Raw genomic sequence first — 14114 nt, 5'->3', positions numbered from 1 at the left:
GCTCAGCACTGAAAAGAGATACACTCGCAATTTAGATTTGTCTTTTCTCTATGAACCCAAAAGAGGAAAATGAAAACTCCAAATCACTGCATCATGAAAACACCAGAATGGGTTCATGCTTGTACAGATTCCACTTTACAGGCTCTGATCTAACGTCTCGTTGAATCCTCTCCTCTGCAGATAACGTCCGAGTCGACCTCAACGGATCGGTGATGACCATCAGCGGTGCTCGCCCAGCCAACCACGGCGCCTACCGCTGTGTGGCCAGCAACCCGTTCGGCATCACCCACACCATCGTGTCTCTGATCGTCAAAGGTGAGTTGACTGCAGGTCAGGTTGTCACAGATTCTTACAGAAGGGCCTCTCTTCATGGAGAATGGCTTCCTCTAGTGGCCGATCAGGGTCACAGACGTGTACTGTGCTTTCAGAGTCTCCTGTGGCCACCGTCACTCCCGTGGGACCAGTGCACATCAGGGTGGGAGAACCCATCAACCTGGAATGCCAGGCGTCGGGGGAGCCACGCCCCTCGGTCTCCTGGCACCGGCTGGACAGCAACCGCAAGACCATGCTGAGCAGCCCGGTGCCCATGGAGTCCAACGCCGTCATGCAGGTACAGATACTCCTGATGCGTGGAGGAGTAATCTGATTACACCCCTGTCCGTTTGTTGGTTTACGATTTGTTCGAAATGAAGATTATTTTCACTGATTTCTTAGAGAATCAGTGAAAATAGTCCAGTGTATTTCTAAGGTGAAGTAACTATCGTTTTCTTCCGGTGCAGATCCTGGTGGCCCGTCCAGAGGACAGCGGCACGTACGTGTGCACAGCTCGCAACAACGAGGGCTCCACGGAGACCACGGTGGAGGTCACTGTCCAGGGAGGCTCCCAAGTCCCGTCGGTGCCCAGGGCGTCAGTTCCTGAGCCGCTCATGATCGTGGTGGAGGGACGGACGGCCACGCTGCGCTGTGACGCTCACGGTAAAGACCGGCTAACACATCTCATGGGATCAGCTTGAACCTTCCTTTCCTTAGCGTTGTTTCCAAAATGATCTTCATCTCCGCTTGGCTCTTCCAGGTTTCCCGTCTCCGACCATCACCTGGTCCAAGCTACGCTCTCCTCTGCCCTGGAGACACAAGATCGTCAACAGCAGCTTGGTGCTGCCCAACGTCGGCCGGCAGGACTCTGGAGAATACATCTGCAAAGCCACCAACAACATGGGCACCACGGAAGTCACTGTCATGCTGGATGTGGAAAGTGAGTGTTGTACGGTCCAGATGATATTAGAGTCATAGTATGAACCAAGTAGAAATTCCCTCTTCATGTTTAATGTTGCTGTGTGTGTGTATATGGATATAAAAGGTTATTTCCCCCCCCCCAGCTCTTCCATATGCCACGTCCGTGCCCGATGACGTGGCCGTGCGGGTGGGGGAGGTGATCCGGCTGCAGTGCCTGGCCCATGGCACGCCGCCTCTGACCTACGCCTGGACCAAGCTGGATGGAAGCCTGTCCCCGAGGGCGCAGGTCAGCGGGGGGGATCTCCAGATCAACCTGGCTACCGCCGAGGATGCTGGGAGCTACAAGTGCGTGGCCGGCAACAAAGTGGGCAACAGTGAAGTGGTGGCTAAGGTCACGGTCAGATGTGAGTGTCTCAACACCGGGGCTAAAAGACTTTCACCACACGTGCACAAAAATGCTTCTTCTCTCCTAAACACATGTATTACAGCAGCTTCTAACTGCGTCCCCCCCCCCCCCCCCCCCCCCCAGCCCCTCTGGCAGTGCGCGTGTCGCCCCAGGTCGAGGTCAAGGCCCAGGGCAGCGCGGTGGAGTTCACCTGTTCAGCGGCCGGTGGCATCGAAACCAAAATCGAGTGGCTGAAGGAGGGAGGTGCCCTGCCGCCAAACCACCACGTCAAGGATGGCGTGCTCAGGTGAGTCATGGTGCCGCTTGTTGGTGCGGTGAACAGCACGAGAGAAAAACAGCCACGAGCGTTTGGATGTGATTGATATTAAAGGACAACTTTTTCAGTTTTGCATTTTGTCAAAGTTTTCTTGTGGCAATTAGCAATAATTGCTTTTTTAACTTATTAATCGTGGACAATAGAGAGACAAGTTGTTGCTGGTTTTCGGTCTTTTCATGGACTTTTGAAACTTACAATTTTACTTTAAATGGCCTGAAACATTAAACTTGATTGGTATAGTTGTTTAAATGGGAGTTATTGTTTCCATGTGTTTGATTTAACGTCTCTCTGCAGGATCGAGAATCTTGAACAGAGCAACGAAGGCGTTTACATCTGCCGAGCGAGCAGCGTGTACGGTCAGGCCCAGGACTCGGCCAGACTCACCATCCAGGGTCCGAACCATCTGCTGCAGATAAACCAACTTAGAAAACTACTTCCTGTTATTTACATCACATGTATCTTACTTCCTGTTCCTGTCCCTCAGCTCTGCCGAAGGTGATGATCAACGTGCGCACCTCAGTGCAGACCGTGATGATCGGCAACTCCGTGGAGTTCGAGTGCCAGGCGGTCGGCGACCCCGAGCCCACGGTGCAGTGGAGCAAAGTGGGCGGTTCGATGCCGGCCCACATCATGGTGAAGGGCGGCATGCTGAAGATCGAGCGGGTGACGGAGGCCGACGCCGGGCAGTACCGCTGCACCGCCACCAACGACGTGGGCTCCGTGCAGTCCCAGGTGGTGCTCAACGTGCAGTGTGAGTTATCCGACTGGATACACACACACACACACACACACACACACACACACACGCACACACACACACAGGAAGTGTTGCCTCAGGAAGTAGAGCTGACTAGAACGTTGGTGGTTCAATTCTCAGCTACTCCATTCTGCAAAGTGTCCTTGAGTCAAACACTGAACCCCAAACTGGTGTGTGTGAATAGATGCTTTGAGTTATTCTTTTAATTGTTGTTATTGTAAACCCTCTTTGCACAGCCCTTCCTCAAATTGCTTCACTGCCAGAAACCAAAGAGGTGACGGTCGGGTCTGATGCGGTCCTGCCCTGCGTGGCCTCTGGATATCCTGTCCCCGAGATCAAATGGTCCAAGGTAACTGGACCTTTCAGGAACTGTAAACTATCTATTTGTTGTCTTGTCTGATATGTTGTGTAACGTCGTCTCTAATGATGCTCAATCTGTGATTCCTCATCTCAGCTGGATGGAGAGCTTCCTCCGAAGTGTTTCCAGGACGTCAACGCGCTGACGGTTCCTCGCGTCGCCCACGAGGATTCTGGGACATACGTGTGCACCGCCTCCAACAAACAGGGCAAAGTGGAGGCCTTCACGACTCTGCAGGTTCACGGTCAGTGTGCAGAGTGGAGAGCACAGAGGGGCCGGATGTTAGTAATTAAATGAGAGGTTTGGACTGAGCTGTTTTATTTAATGATGAGTTCATGTGCTTGTTTTCCAGAGAGAGTGATGCCGTACTTTGCTCAGGAGCCTTTGTCCTACCTCACGCTGCCGACCATCAAGAACGCCTACAAGTCCTTCAGCATCAAGATCAACTTCAGACCGGATAATGTGGATGGTAAGAAAGAGCAACCTTCAATCTTCACAGTTTAATTGTGCAGTTAATACTCTTGTATTTGATTCTTCTTTTCATATCAGTGTATGTTACGTTCTATGTTTGTCATTTATCCTCATGTATAATTTTACTGCATCTTCTGTCCCCTCCTTCCTCCTCCTCCTCCTCCTCTTCCTCTCACCCACATGGTGGGAAGGTCTCATATTGTACGCTGGTGAGTCTCAGTGCTTGAGATCCACAGGAGCTCAAGGCTGATGTTGTTGTTGTTTTTGTTTATTTGGCTGCATCAGACTTTCACATCGTGCATCCGGCTCAGGGCAGATTTAAGGGCTGTGAAAGTGATGCAATACGGTGCATGACCTTTATACTGGAGCCGACAGGATGTTTGGAGGATTACAAAATAAAAGCCTGGTTACTTCATCAGCTTCTACAATGCCTATAAAGCAGCACAGCTCAGATCACAGTCAGTGTATGTTAGAACTTTATAAATACAATCATATTTGAGTCTTAGAATATTTATACTGATTGAAACATCACCAGAGTGAAAGATAAATACTGAAATACTGAATTTTTTTTTTACAACCCGCTGTTGATTTGTTGACAAAATGATATCAAAATGAAATTTGGCTTTTATCAAATCAAATATACTTTATTGTCCCCTCGGGGAATTTGTTGGTGAATAAAAGTTAGTTGAATATTGCACCTGCCCTAAAAACACTTAAAGGATAAAACGTTTAAAAGATGAAAATTAAATATACATCTTGGTGTTAAGAATTTAAGATTCATTGCAAAATCAAAGGTAGAGATATTATTTATACAATCTATTAGACATTTAGACATGTGTGGTTCATAGAAGCATGTTAACAGCATGTGGAGACAGACAAATGAGGACTGGTAGTTTAAGAGAGTTACTGGTTGCACCGTGCAGCCCAGTGGTCAGAGAGGAGGTTCTAACCTGGCTCTGGTTGGCTTTGAACTCGCCTCACCATAGCATGCTGCTTCACCCTCCTGCTTTCAAAGAGTTCATCCTGTGTGTGATTCACTGCATCACAAGCAATGTCCATCCTAACAGGTCCCTGTATATCTATATGCATGATTTTCAAATAGTGGACGATTTGGTCTTATTCAAATTAAAATGTGTTGGATCAGTTGACTTATTAAGATGGATATCATTGTGCGATGTAGATTCACGGTCACGCTTTGTCCCAGTATTCACTGATCCTGTGTCTGTGGTGCAGGTATGATCCTCTACAACGGCCAGAGAAGAACCACGGGAGCCGACTTCATCTCCCTGGGACTCGTGGGCGGCCGCTTGGAGTTCAGGTCAGTTCTCAGATGAATTCTATTTGTTTGTATCATAGTCATTTAATTCATAATTAGCCTCACAGGGCTTCACACTCTGGAGGGACAATACTCAGAAACCTCAGAGTGAGGGATTAGCTGTGTGGCCCAGGAGGTAGAGCGGTCGTCCACTAACCAGAGACCATGACCATGAACAAAATAACATTTAACAATATGTAAAATATCAAAGAGAAAATTAAATGGAGAGATATTACCATGTCTGACGAGATGAAGGAAGAGAGAGATAACGTGAAGCCAGCGTCATGAAGCTCAATGGTGATTCGTGATCTTCTACCTCTATTGGGCTGATTCCAGGTTTGATGTCGGCTCTGGCATGGCCACGATACGAGACCCCAACCCCGTCAAACTGGGAGAGTTCCACACCGTCCAGTTGTATCGCAACCACACCCTGGGCTACATCATCGTGGACGGAGGGGAGCCGATCAACGGCAGCTCACAGGTGCTCATCCACATTTAATCTCACGTGCACTTGGATGAATTCTGTGAGCTGCAGACTAAAGGATCAGTTCCTCTCCTCAGGGCAAGTTCCAGGGTCTGGATCTGAACGAGGAGCTGCACGTGGGCGGTTACCCCAACTACACCACCCTCGCCAAGACCGCCGGCATCAAGACCGGGTTTGTTGGCTGCATCCGTCAGCTGCTCATCCAGGGAGAGGAGGTGATCTTCAAAGACCTGGACCGCAGCTCCACGGGCGTCACCAACTGTCCCACCTGCAAAGATCACCCGTGTCAGGTGAGTGGCGTGTACGGCCGCTCCGTGGGTTTGATGCCACCGACCTGTGTTTGCTTTCTCGATCGTCATGAGGATTTCTCTCGTGTCTCTCAGAACGGCGGCCGGTGCGAGGACTCCGACGCCAGCTTGTACAAGTGCGGCTGCCCCAGAGGATTCACCGGCAGCAACTGCCAGCACCACTCGTCCCTGCACTGCCACTCAGGTACGTGGAGATGAATCAAAGTGTTACCGCTCGTAGAGTACAGAGGTGGTCGCTGGTTTGTGATGGTTTGTTTCTCCTGAACTCCCACAGAGGCCTGCGGACCAGACGCCACGTGCATCAGCCGCCAGAACGGCCTGGGCTACGACTGCCGCTGCCACCTCGGCAAGTTCGGAGACAAGTGCATGGGCGGTAAGACAGGAAGTCAGATGTTTAAAAGGAAGAGATACGCCATCGTCTTCTGTGCTTTCAAACCGTTTCATTTAATATATTCTTCAAGATAACTTTGGTGCATTCTCCTCTTCCGCTACCTTCACAAGGGGAACTGGTGAGCACGCCGATGTTCGATGGCGAGGAGACGTTCATCGCCTATCCTCCGCTGACCAACATCCACGATGACCTGCGCGTGGAGATGGAGTTCAAGCCGCTGCATGGAGACGGCCTGATGTTCTTCTGCGGTGGGAAGAAAATGAAGACGGAGGATTTCGTGGGCATCTCCATGGTGGAGGGACACGTAGAGTTCAGATACGAACTGGGCACAGGTGAGGTCGACTTAGAATGAAGTTCTTTTGCTTTCCAGTCACGCTCTGTTCAGATCAGAGTCAAATTTCTGTGGACGGGCTTTGATTTTCAGGCCAGGCCATCCTTCGCAGTCCCGAGCCCGTGTCTCTGGGCCAGTGGCACCGAGTCGTGGCCGAGCGGAACAAGCGGGACGGCCACCTGAGGGTCGACCAAGGCCAAGTGGAGAGGAAGACCTCTCCGGGAAAATCCCAGGGCCTCAATATCCACACGCCCATGTACTTAGGAGGAGTCCCCACAATGGACATCCTGCCCAAAGCCGCCAATGTCAGCGAGATGTTTGGAGGATGCATCGGAGAGGTGAGATCAAACAACAAAAGCTCCTGAAGGTTTTATTTCCTGTAACAAGGAGCTTTTTAACGTGTCAACTTCCTGTTTAGGTGTCCATCAACAACAAGAAGGTGGATCTGTCCTACAGCTTCACAGAAAGTAGAGCTGTCCGCAAGTGCGTGGACATCAGCCCCTGCGACCGCCGGCCCTGCCTGAACGGAGGCCACTGCATGTCCAGCGCCGAGTACGAGTACCAGTGTCTCTGCAAGGACGGATTTGAAGGTTGGTCAAGTTGTCAAAGGGCAAAATCTGCCCCAGAGGTCGTTGAAACTCAAGTTGAATCTAATGCAAAAACCTGAATCATCTGCAGCACATTTGTGTGATTTCTACCATTTATTTTTTAATTTTCTATATTTTTTTATCCAGAAATATAACAAAAAGATCAATATTTTACTGTTTAAGTCACCAAAATGCAAAGATTACCTCCAATATCTATAAACTCCCTTCTGGTGTGACCTTGACCCTTTGACCCCTGAGCCACGGCTGGTGTGTGACCCTGCAGGTGAGCGCTGTGAGGTGGTGAAGGACGTGTGCCAGAGCGACCTCCAGTGCCAGAGCGGCGGCAGCTGCGTCGGCGGTCAGTGTGAGTGTGCGCCCGGGTTCACCGGCCTCACCTGTGAAGAGAGTAAGTTTTCACTCTGATCATCACTTAAATCCAATGTGTTGTTATTTTGTTAATGATTAAATTCCAGTAGCAGCCACATAGACATTAGTTACTAGATACAACTGCATCCTGTAGAAAGAGACACATACACATATCTCATCCTTCGGAGCCACTCTACACACAACACAACTCGCTCCCAGCGCTGCAATGCATGCTGGGAGGGTTGACCCCCCCAAGTGATTTCACGTGTGTCTCACCCCTGCGCTCTCATCGATATATATCCTGCGCACACAGGCCACGTCTCCAGCTTCCCAGAGGCCCCGCGGAATTTGCAAACCAGCGTGGCGAATGGTACAGTATCCCCAAACGTTCAGTCTGCCTGAAAGCACCGTGACTAACCAGGGGGGCCCCGTCCGAGCTCTGAGGCGGGGGGAGGGGGGCCCCCGCGACCCCTCCAAGGTCAACCCGAACTGTCTCTCGCCTAACACATGAAACCAAACGTGTACTCAGCTGGTTACTGAGGCTCTCATCCCCCATCGGAAAGTTCGGAGAGGGGAATTCTGCATCTCTAATAAACGGTGGCGGGATTTACTTCCTCCCTTTTGTCCATTTGAAACCTTTTAACCCTAGAATGTGGAATTCCCCTTGTTGCTCCTTCTTCCCTGTCAGGTGGCTACTCACAACATGAAACCTTCCGTCTACTTTAAAACTCCTCGTGTCTCTGCAACGAGAAAAAACAAAAACACTTTTCCAACTGAAACCGTCCGAAAGTCCGAACATTAAAACTGCTCCGTGTCCACACAGCCGGCTGCCACTAACACTTCCATGTTTCTGCTGAAAGCTCGGTGTGAGAGTTGTTGAGAGACTTCAGGCATATTGTGCACACTTGAGTTGTTATCTGTGCATGAAGTTGTGGTGTCGGTGAGTTCAGTCCCGTCTCTGTGGAAGATCCAGGACAGTGTGCCGTGTGAGGAATGAAAGATTCTGCATCATGCATTTTGGTTGAACTCGGTTTTGGTGCTTTGCTTTGTTGTTTGTCTTTTGAATTTGAAGAACTGGTCTGATGTTTAGTGTCGAGGCTCCGACTTCCTCACGTCCCCGAATATGATCCACTTCATATAAAGTGAAGTGATGAGCAAATAGTTTTTATTTATAAGATTATAAAACTCAAATCTCAAATCTAGAATGAATAGGAGCCAAAAAGAAGAAGAATCTTATATTTAATTGCTTCTTTTTCACATGACATTAATTAACAAAGCAAATAATTAAATACAGTTTAATTTGTCAGGGCCTACAGGTGGGGGGGGAGGGCAGTGTGGATACTAGAGGATTGTGGAGAGTGAGGCAGGTCACAGGATTAGAGCTGGACAGCAGGAGGCGACTGCTTCAAAAGCTTCCTTAGCCATTTTCCAAATGTGGTAAAATAAACAAAACAAATAAAGTAGCAGAATGTTTTTTTTTTCTTTATTGCTCTTAAAGTCAACTTTTCATTTGTAAGAGGGGGAATATGTCATTTCTTCCTTCATCGGTTTCATTCTCTCACTTTAAAAACCTAAAACATGTTTGTTGTCTCTAACCAAGCCTGTGTTACCCAGGGGTTCTTCCATGCTTTCACCACTGGAGGGCGCCGTAACCCTGAGGATGAACGTTCACACCAGCCTCACATGGATTAAATTCCTCTTTTAATTCTGTGTTGTGTCTTTTCTAGATTCTCCTTATCAATACGCGGCTCATTTCCACAACAACGGATACGTCGCTCTCCCGAAATCCATTTTCCCACGAAGGTAAAGTGCAGTTTGCATCTTTGAGATCTTGTATTTTTAGAGAATTATCAGGAGTTAATTAATCAAACGTCTTTTTTTTCTTTTAGTGCCGCTGACTCACCAGAGACCATCGAACTGGAGATCAACACCGGCTCCTCCGAGGGTCTGATCCTGTGGCAGGGAGTGGTGAGTCCTGCTCCTGTCTCATCTGGAGGCCTGAACCGATCTGAGACATAACCTTCCTCCTCCCCTTAATCCTCCTCCTCCTCACTTTGCTCCTGCACATCCCCTCCTCCTCCTCCTAATCCTCCACCACCACCTCCTCTGTGACGGAGAGACGCTCATCAGTGTTCTCCTCACGTTTGCTGTGATTGTTTTTTGGGCTTGCACGTCTGCACCAGTGCTTCCCTGACACACTTTGATTTCATTTATTAAATCTTCTGTGTCTCACCGGCTGTCGATCACCTTCATCACCGGCTGTCGAGCATCTTCATCACTGTCTAATCTGTACCTGTGTCACCGAGGCTGTGGCACGTTTGGCTGGTTCCTCTGACACCACTAAAAACGTGCATGTTGCTTCTCTAACTCATCCTCCGTTTTCCTCAGGAGACCAATGGCGCACGCAATTTACGAAAGGTGCATGCTAGTAAAAAGGTATCGAACTCAAACACACTCATTCACTTGGCATGTTTTCATATCCGTGCACTTTTCCCACGAACACATGTAAAGCTAACATCTGGAGAACATCTGGAGAGCCACGTGAGCTGTGTTTGAATGGCACAGTTTGCTATGGGCTTCTTTTGTCATTGTTATTTTCGCAGCACTCACTATTTACTTTGTGCAGCTGTGACACAGTAGATTTCCACCTCTGACAAATAAGAATTCTTACCTAATCTCATACAAATACTGTTGTAAACGATCTGCGCTGCTCTGTGTGTGGAAAGTTACTCTGGTGCAGTCGATCAGTCGTCACAGCTCCTCGTCCTCGTCCGACTCAACATTTCTTTGCAGGAGCTCGGAGAACACGGCAGAGGAAAGGACTTCATCAGCCTGGGCCTGCAGAGCGGACACCTCGTTTTCAGGTGACTCAGCTGTTTTGCTCCTGCTGCTCTGTGCAGTTCTCGATGAGTCATGTTCTCTCCGGCTCGGTGAAGTAATGCTGATGATTTTGCACCATATCCAGTTTCCAGCTGGGCAGCGGAGAGGCACAGATCCTGTCCCGGAAGTCCATCAATGACGGGAGATGGCACAAGATCACAGCAGTCAGGTGAGATAGATGTGATTATTCACAATGTACTGTATCTACACACATGGTGAACTAACCCTCAGAGTGCTCAGTGATATAAAATAGATACTGAAGTTCTTTTTATTTCTTTATTCTTTATTATTATCATGGAATAATGTTCCAGGCTTGAAATGCATTGTAATGGTTCATTGTCCTGTTGTTGTCGGTTCTGGTCCATCCACTAAATCGGCCTCACGCCCTTTTTCCACAGCAGTTTAATAAATAACTCTCAACAACAAACCCTAAGTCTTAAGTTTCCCAGTAAATAATTCACAGGAGACACGTTCACCAGGATCTATGCTCGTGTGTTTCTGCTTCACTGTGTCATGTGACATGACTCATCGTGTCATGTGACATGACTCATCGTGTAGTGTGAGTGTTTTACATTTTACACTCTTTCTGTTCAGAACTGGAAAAGACGGATATATCCAGATTGATGGAGGAGCTGCTCTGCACGGACAGTCCAAAGGCAAGAGCCTCATGGTGAACACCAAAGGCAGCATATACCTGGGTGAGTATTATTAATATTATATTATTTTATATTACTTTATTAAAAGGAAAGTACGTGAAGCAAATTAAAATACTGGTAGCATCTTTTATATTTAACGAATTTCCTAACAATTTTGATATAATCTTAGAACTTGACTGAACTAAAAACACAGGGAACTATAACTTTTCTGTCTTCATTACACTATCTTCTATAAGTTAGCAGCTGCCTGAGATGTATTTTGACTTGTTTCAGTAAAATACTACATGTTATAAGGTTAAAGAATATGAAAGAGCTTCTCATAGAGTCCTTTATTCAAGAACAACAACCTCTCAAACTGACTTCGTGGGTCCAAACGTCTGAAGAGCTCATGAATGACTGGATGTGTTTGTCATGTGACAGGCGGAGCCCCAGACACGGCCGCCATGACGGGGGGGAAGTTCTCTTCGGGGATGACGGGCTGCGTGAGGAACCTGGCGCTGATGAACGCCCGGCCGGGTCAGCAGCCGGCCCAGGCCATCGACCTGCAGGCCCACGCAGCGCACGGCGTCAACGTGCAGCCGTGCTCCTCATAGACCGCAGCACACTCCCATGCAAACACACACAACCACACACAGTCAAACACACAGAGAGACTATGGAGTGATGTCACACACACACACACAGCAGACTCACACAGAGACTTAAACACAAACTTGGTGCTTTGCTGCTACCAAAAAAAAAAGAACACAACTCAACACGACACCACAGGATTTTCTTTCTCTGTGTGCAGTAAAACCAAAAACAAAGAAAAGAATTGAATATGAATATGAACTGCTCTTCCTCAGTGTGGTGTTCTCGATGAAGGACGGTGACCACAGGAGAACCAGTACACCAGTACACCAGAGAACCAGTACAGTTTACATATCCCAGCAGTAGGTTTAGTCACGAGAAGAGTAAAACATATTAGGCCTTCTACGATGGGTCAGATCCTATGGAGTTGGAGATGTTTTTACAGCACTGAATTTTTATTTATATACATATGAATATATATATATATTATATTTGTGGGGGAAAACATGCAAACTAACCATAACTGCTCTTCCACTTTTCCCAGAGTTCACTCTGGGTTCTAATACTGTGTGTCCAGGGCTTTTTTTGTTTTTTTTTACAGGCCTATAACTGTATTAATACCTGAAGGCGTTTCGGTCTTCTTTCTTCACTTCTGTAGAGGAACTTCTTCTTTTTCACATGAGCATGCAAACAGTGTTTTGGGAGAGCCACACGCAGCTTCAGTACACAACTCAGGTTGTCAAGAACAAAACAAAAACCTGCAAACGTCACAAAGCTTCTGCTGAGTTCCTCTGTTCCTTCTTCTTTCTTTTTCTTTTGTTTATTTGATTAATAAAGGACAGAAACCTTGGTGCTAATGTCGGACGTGAAGATGCAGCATGTGCTCACGCAGCTGCAGGTCTGACACACAGGATTTCATTTTAGTGATTCAGTGACTTAGATGGAGGAGGCTCCGTCACTTTGTTAGCATGCACGGTGCTCGGGGTGGATGTGATGACGATGTGGAGCGACCCGACGTGATTGAGTAGATCTCAAAGAAGCAGTTTTTTAAAAGTGAAAGGGTGTAATTTTTTTTTTCCGGGAATGTTTAGTCGTTGAAGATATTGTTTTATGTGTAAAGATGTGTTTGGCAGTTGTGTGCATCTCAGCCATTGTGTGTGTGAGTGTGTGTGTCATCATCCATATACTCAGGAGGGTCAACTCAGAACTGCCTCAGGATGTGACTTCATTTTCAGGCTCTAAAAAGTAAAAGTCTTCTTGCAGTAGAAATAGTGAGATGGAAGCTTCCTGTGCAGGTTGTGTAGCACCGACCACACCACAAAAACTACAGCAGCATCATCACTTTGGGGTTCACACACCTTTTTATTGTCCTTCACATTTTTGTAAGCATTCAAATATTTGTATCAGTATCCTTAAAAGTGAGCACTATCCTTTCACATAGAGTCGCCTCCTTTTTATTTATTTAGTGTTATTTTTTCCTCTTTTTTTAATCACAGAAGCTTGCTCAATCTCTTTCCTCTGGGTTTTGTGTATTGCCCCCCCCCCCCCCTCCTTATGTTTTGAATATTACATTGTAATTTCTCCAGAAGTCACGCCCCATGAAGTTCCATTAATAAAACACGTCTGTTACCTGGGTGGAGCTGCTCAAACCGGTCTTACTATTCAGTCAATGAAAGAACGAACAGAAGTCTTAGCCTCCAGATACGATGAATGGATTATTTATTTACACAGTAATGACGTCATCGTGAACACGTGGACTGAAAAAAAATCCATCCGGTCCGTGACGACATCTTTTTTGTGTATCTGCTCTTGAAACTGGATTTTCTTTAGAAAACACAAAGTTGTCCAGAATCTATTTTTTTTTTTTTTTTTTGTTTTGACGCCATCGCAAGATACGAAAGTTGCACTTTTAGTAACGATGGCGTGAAGTGAAGGTCACAGTTCAAATGAATGAAGCATGTACCAGATGAAATATTGAAATACTGTCCGTGTCAGGACGAACCTGTCTGTTCCATTTTCCAGTGTTGAAGCAGACACGCCCCCTCGCCCTTTGTTGTTTCTTAATTAAAAACAAAATTCATGTGCTATTTTTAATCTCGTGAGTTTTTCTTTGCTCAGCGCTGCATCACTCGTCCTCTGCATGGGGGGGGGGGGGGGGGGGGGGGGGGACGTATAGATTCACATCATTGTTCCCAGGTCGTCCATTGTGCATTGAGCCTGTGACACAGTGGAGATGACACTTTGCCTTTGGGAAGTTAGGAGCCAGTGTTCCCTGGTGGAGGCGACACCCAGGCTCTCTCACATGGACCTGCCCCTCGGCTGCAGAGAGCTCCTCTTTCACTGTCAGACACCCTATGGATTAAAGAGATGATTAAACAATAATTCATGTTCCTGCAACACATGAATATAAAGAAGTGAAGCAGCTTCATATATATGTAAACATGTAATACCTGTGTATTATGCACAGTGATCTACTTCAGTTTATTCTAAGGATTTTATGAATGTAAGTGGAAAAACATCAGTCAGCCAATTAGATTAAAAGACCTGGAAATAGAAATTAACTAAAAATAGTCTAATTCAAGCTGAATCATGATGTGATACCGTCACCAGGGGGCAGTGATGTAACCAGATGACAGGGACGCCTTTAGCAATGGGGTGGGAGCTGTACCTGTACAATATTATTGAC

General features: G+C 47.2%; 1 protein-coding gene across 3 annotated transcripts in view; it reads left to right on the top strand.

Annotated features, from left to right (window-relative positions):
- Positions 1 to 13522, top strand: part of hspg2 (heparan sulfate proteoglycan 2) — an 81956-nt gene extending 68434 nt beyond the window's left edge. For 2 of the 3 annotated variants that reach the window (XM_062391479.1, XM_062391477.1), the window contains 29 exons: positions 181 to 315; positions 429 to 610; positions 780 to 975; positions 1073 to 1252; positions 1377 to 1637; positions 1763 to 1925; positions 2250 to 2347; positions 2440 to 2706; positions 2949 to 3061; positions 3167 to 3314; positions 3423 to 3539; positions 3733 to 3750; positions 4775 to 4859; positions 5193 to 5337; positions 5418 to 5630; positions 5724 to 5832; positions 5923 to 6021; positions 6150 to 6371; positions 6464 to 6708; positions 6789 to 6960; positions 7241 to 7363; positions 7637 to 7693; positions 9051 to 9126; positions 9213 to 9291; positions 9712 to 9759; positions 10117 to 10187; positions 10289 to 10372; positions 10798 to 10901; positions 11280 to 13522. In XM_062391479.1, the coding sequence (XP_062247463.1) occupies positions 181 to 315; positions 429 to 610; positions 780 to 975; positions 1073 to 1252; positions 1377 to 1637; positions 1763 to 1925; positions 2250 to 2347; positions 2440 to 2706; positions 2949 to 3061; positions 3167 to 3314; positions 3423 to 3539; positions 3733 to 3750; positions 4775 to 4859; positions 5193 to 5337; positions 5418 to 5630; positions 5724 to 5832; positions 5923 to 6021; positions 6150 to 6371; positions 6464 to 6708; positions 6789 to 6960; positions 7241 to 7363; positions 7637 to 7693; positions 9051 to 9126; positions 9213 to 9291; positions 9712 to 9759; positions 10117 to 10187; positions 10289 to 10372; positions 10798 to 10901; positions 11280 to 11452 (3983 nt within the window). In that variant the 3' untranslated portion in view covers positions 11453 to 13522. The remainder of the gene's footprint in view (positions 1 to 180; positions 316 to 428; positions 611 to 779; positions 976 to 1072; positions 1253 to 1376; positions 1638 to 1762; positions 1926 to 2249; positions 2348 to 2439; positions 2707 to 2948; positions 3062 to 3166; positions 3315 to 3422; positions 3540 to 3732; positions 3751 to 4774; positions 4860 to 5192; positions 5338 to 5417; positions 5631 to 5723; positions 5833 to 5922; positions 6022 to 6149; positions 6372 to 6463; positions 6709 to 6788; positions 6961 to 7240; positions 7364 to 7636; positions 7694 to 9050; positions 9127 to 9212; positions 9292 to 9711; positions 9760 to 10116; positions 10188 to 10288; positions 10373 to 10797; positions 10902 to 11279) is intronic. The other variant, XM_062391478.1, reaches the window with a different exon arrangement.
- Positions 13523 to 14114: the final 592 nt, after the last annotated feature.

This window comes from Platichthys flesus, chromosome 7 (genome assembly GCF_949316205.1).
Source record: "Platichthys flesus chromosome 7, fPlaFle2.1, whole genome shotgun sequence".
Classification (NCBI taxonomy): Eukaryota; Metazoa; Chordata; class Actinopteri; order Pleuronectiformes; family Pleuronectidae; genus Platichthys; species Platichthys flesus.
Note: the sequence above shows the minus strand (reverse complement) of the source record. Positions and strands in the feature narration are given on the sequence as shown.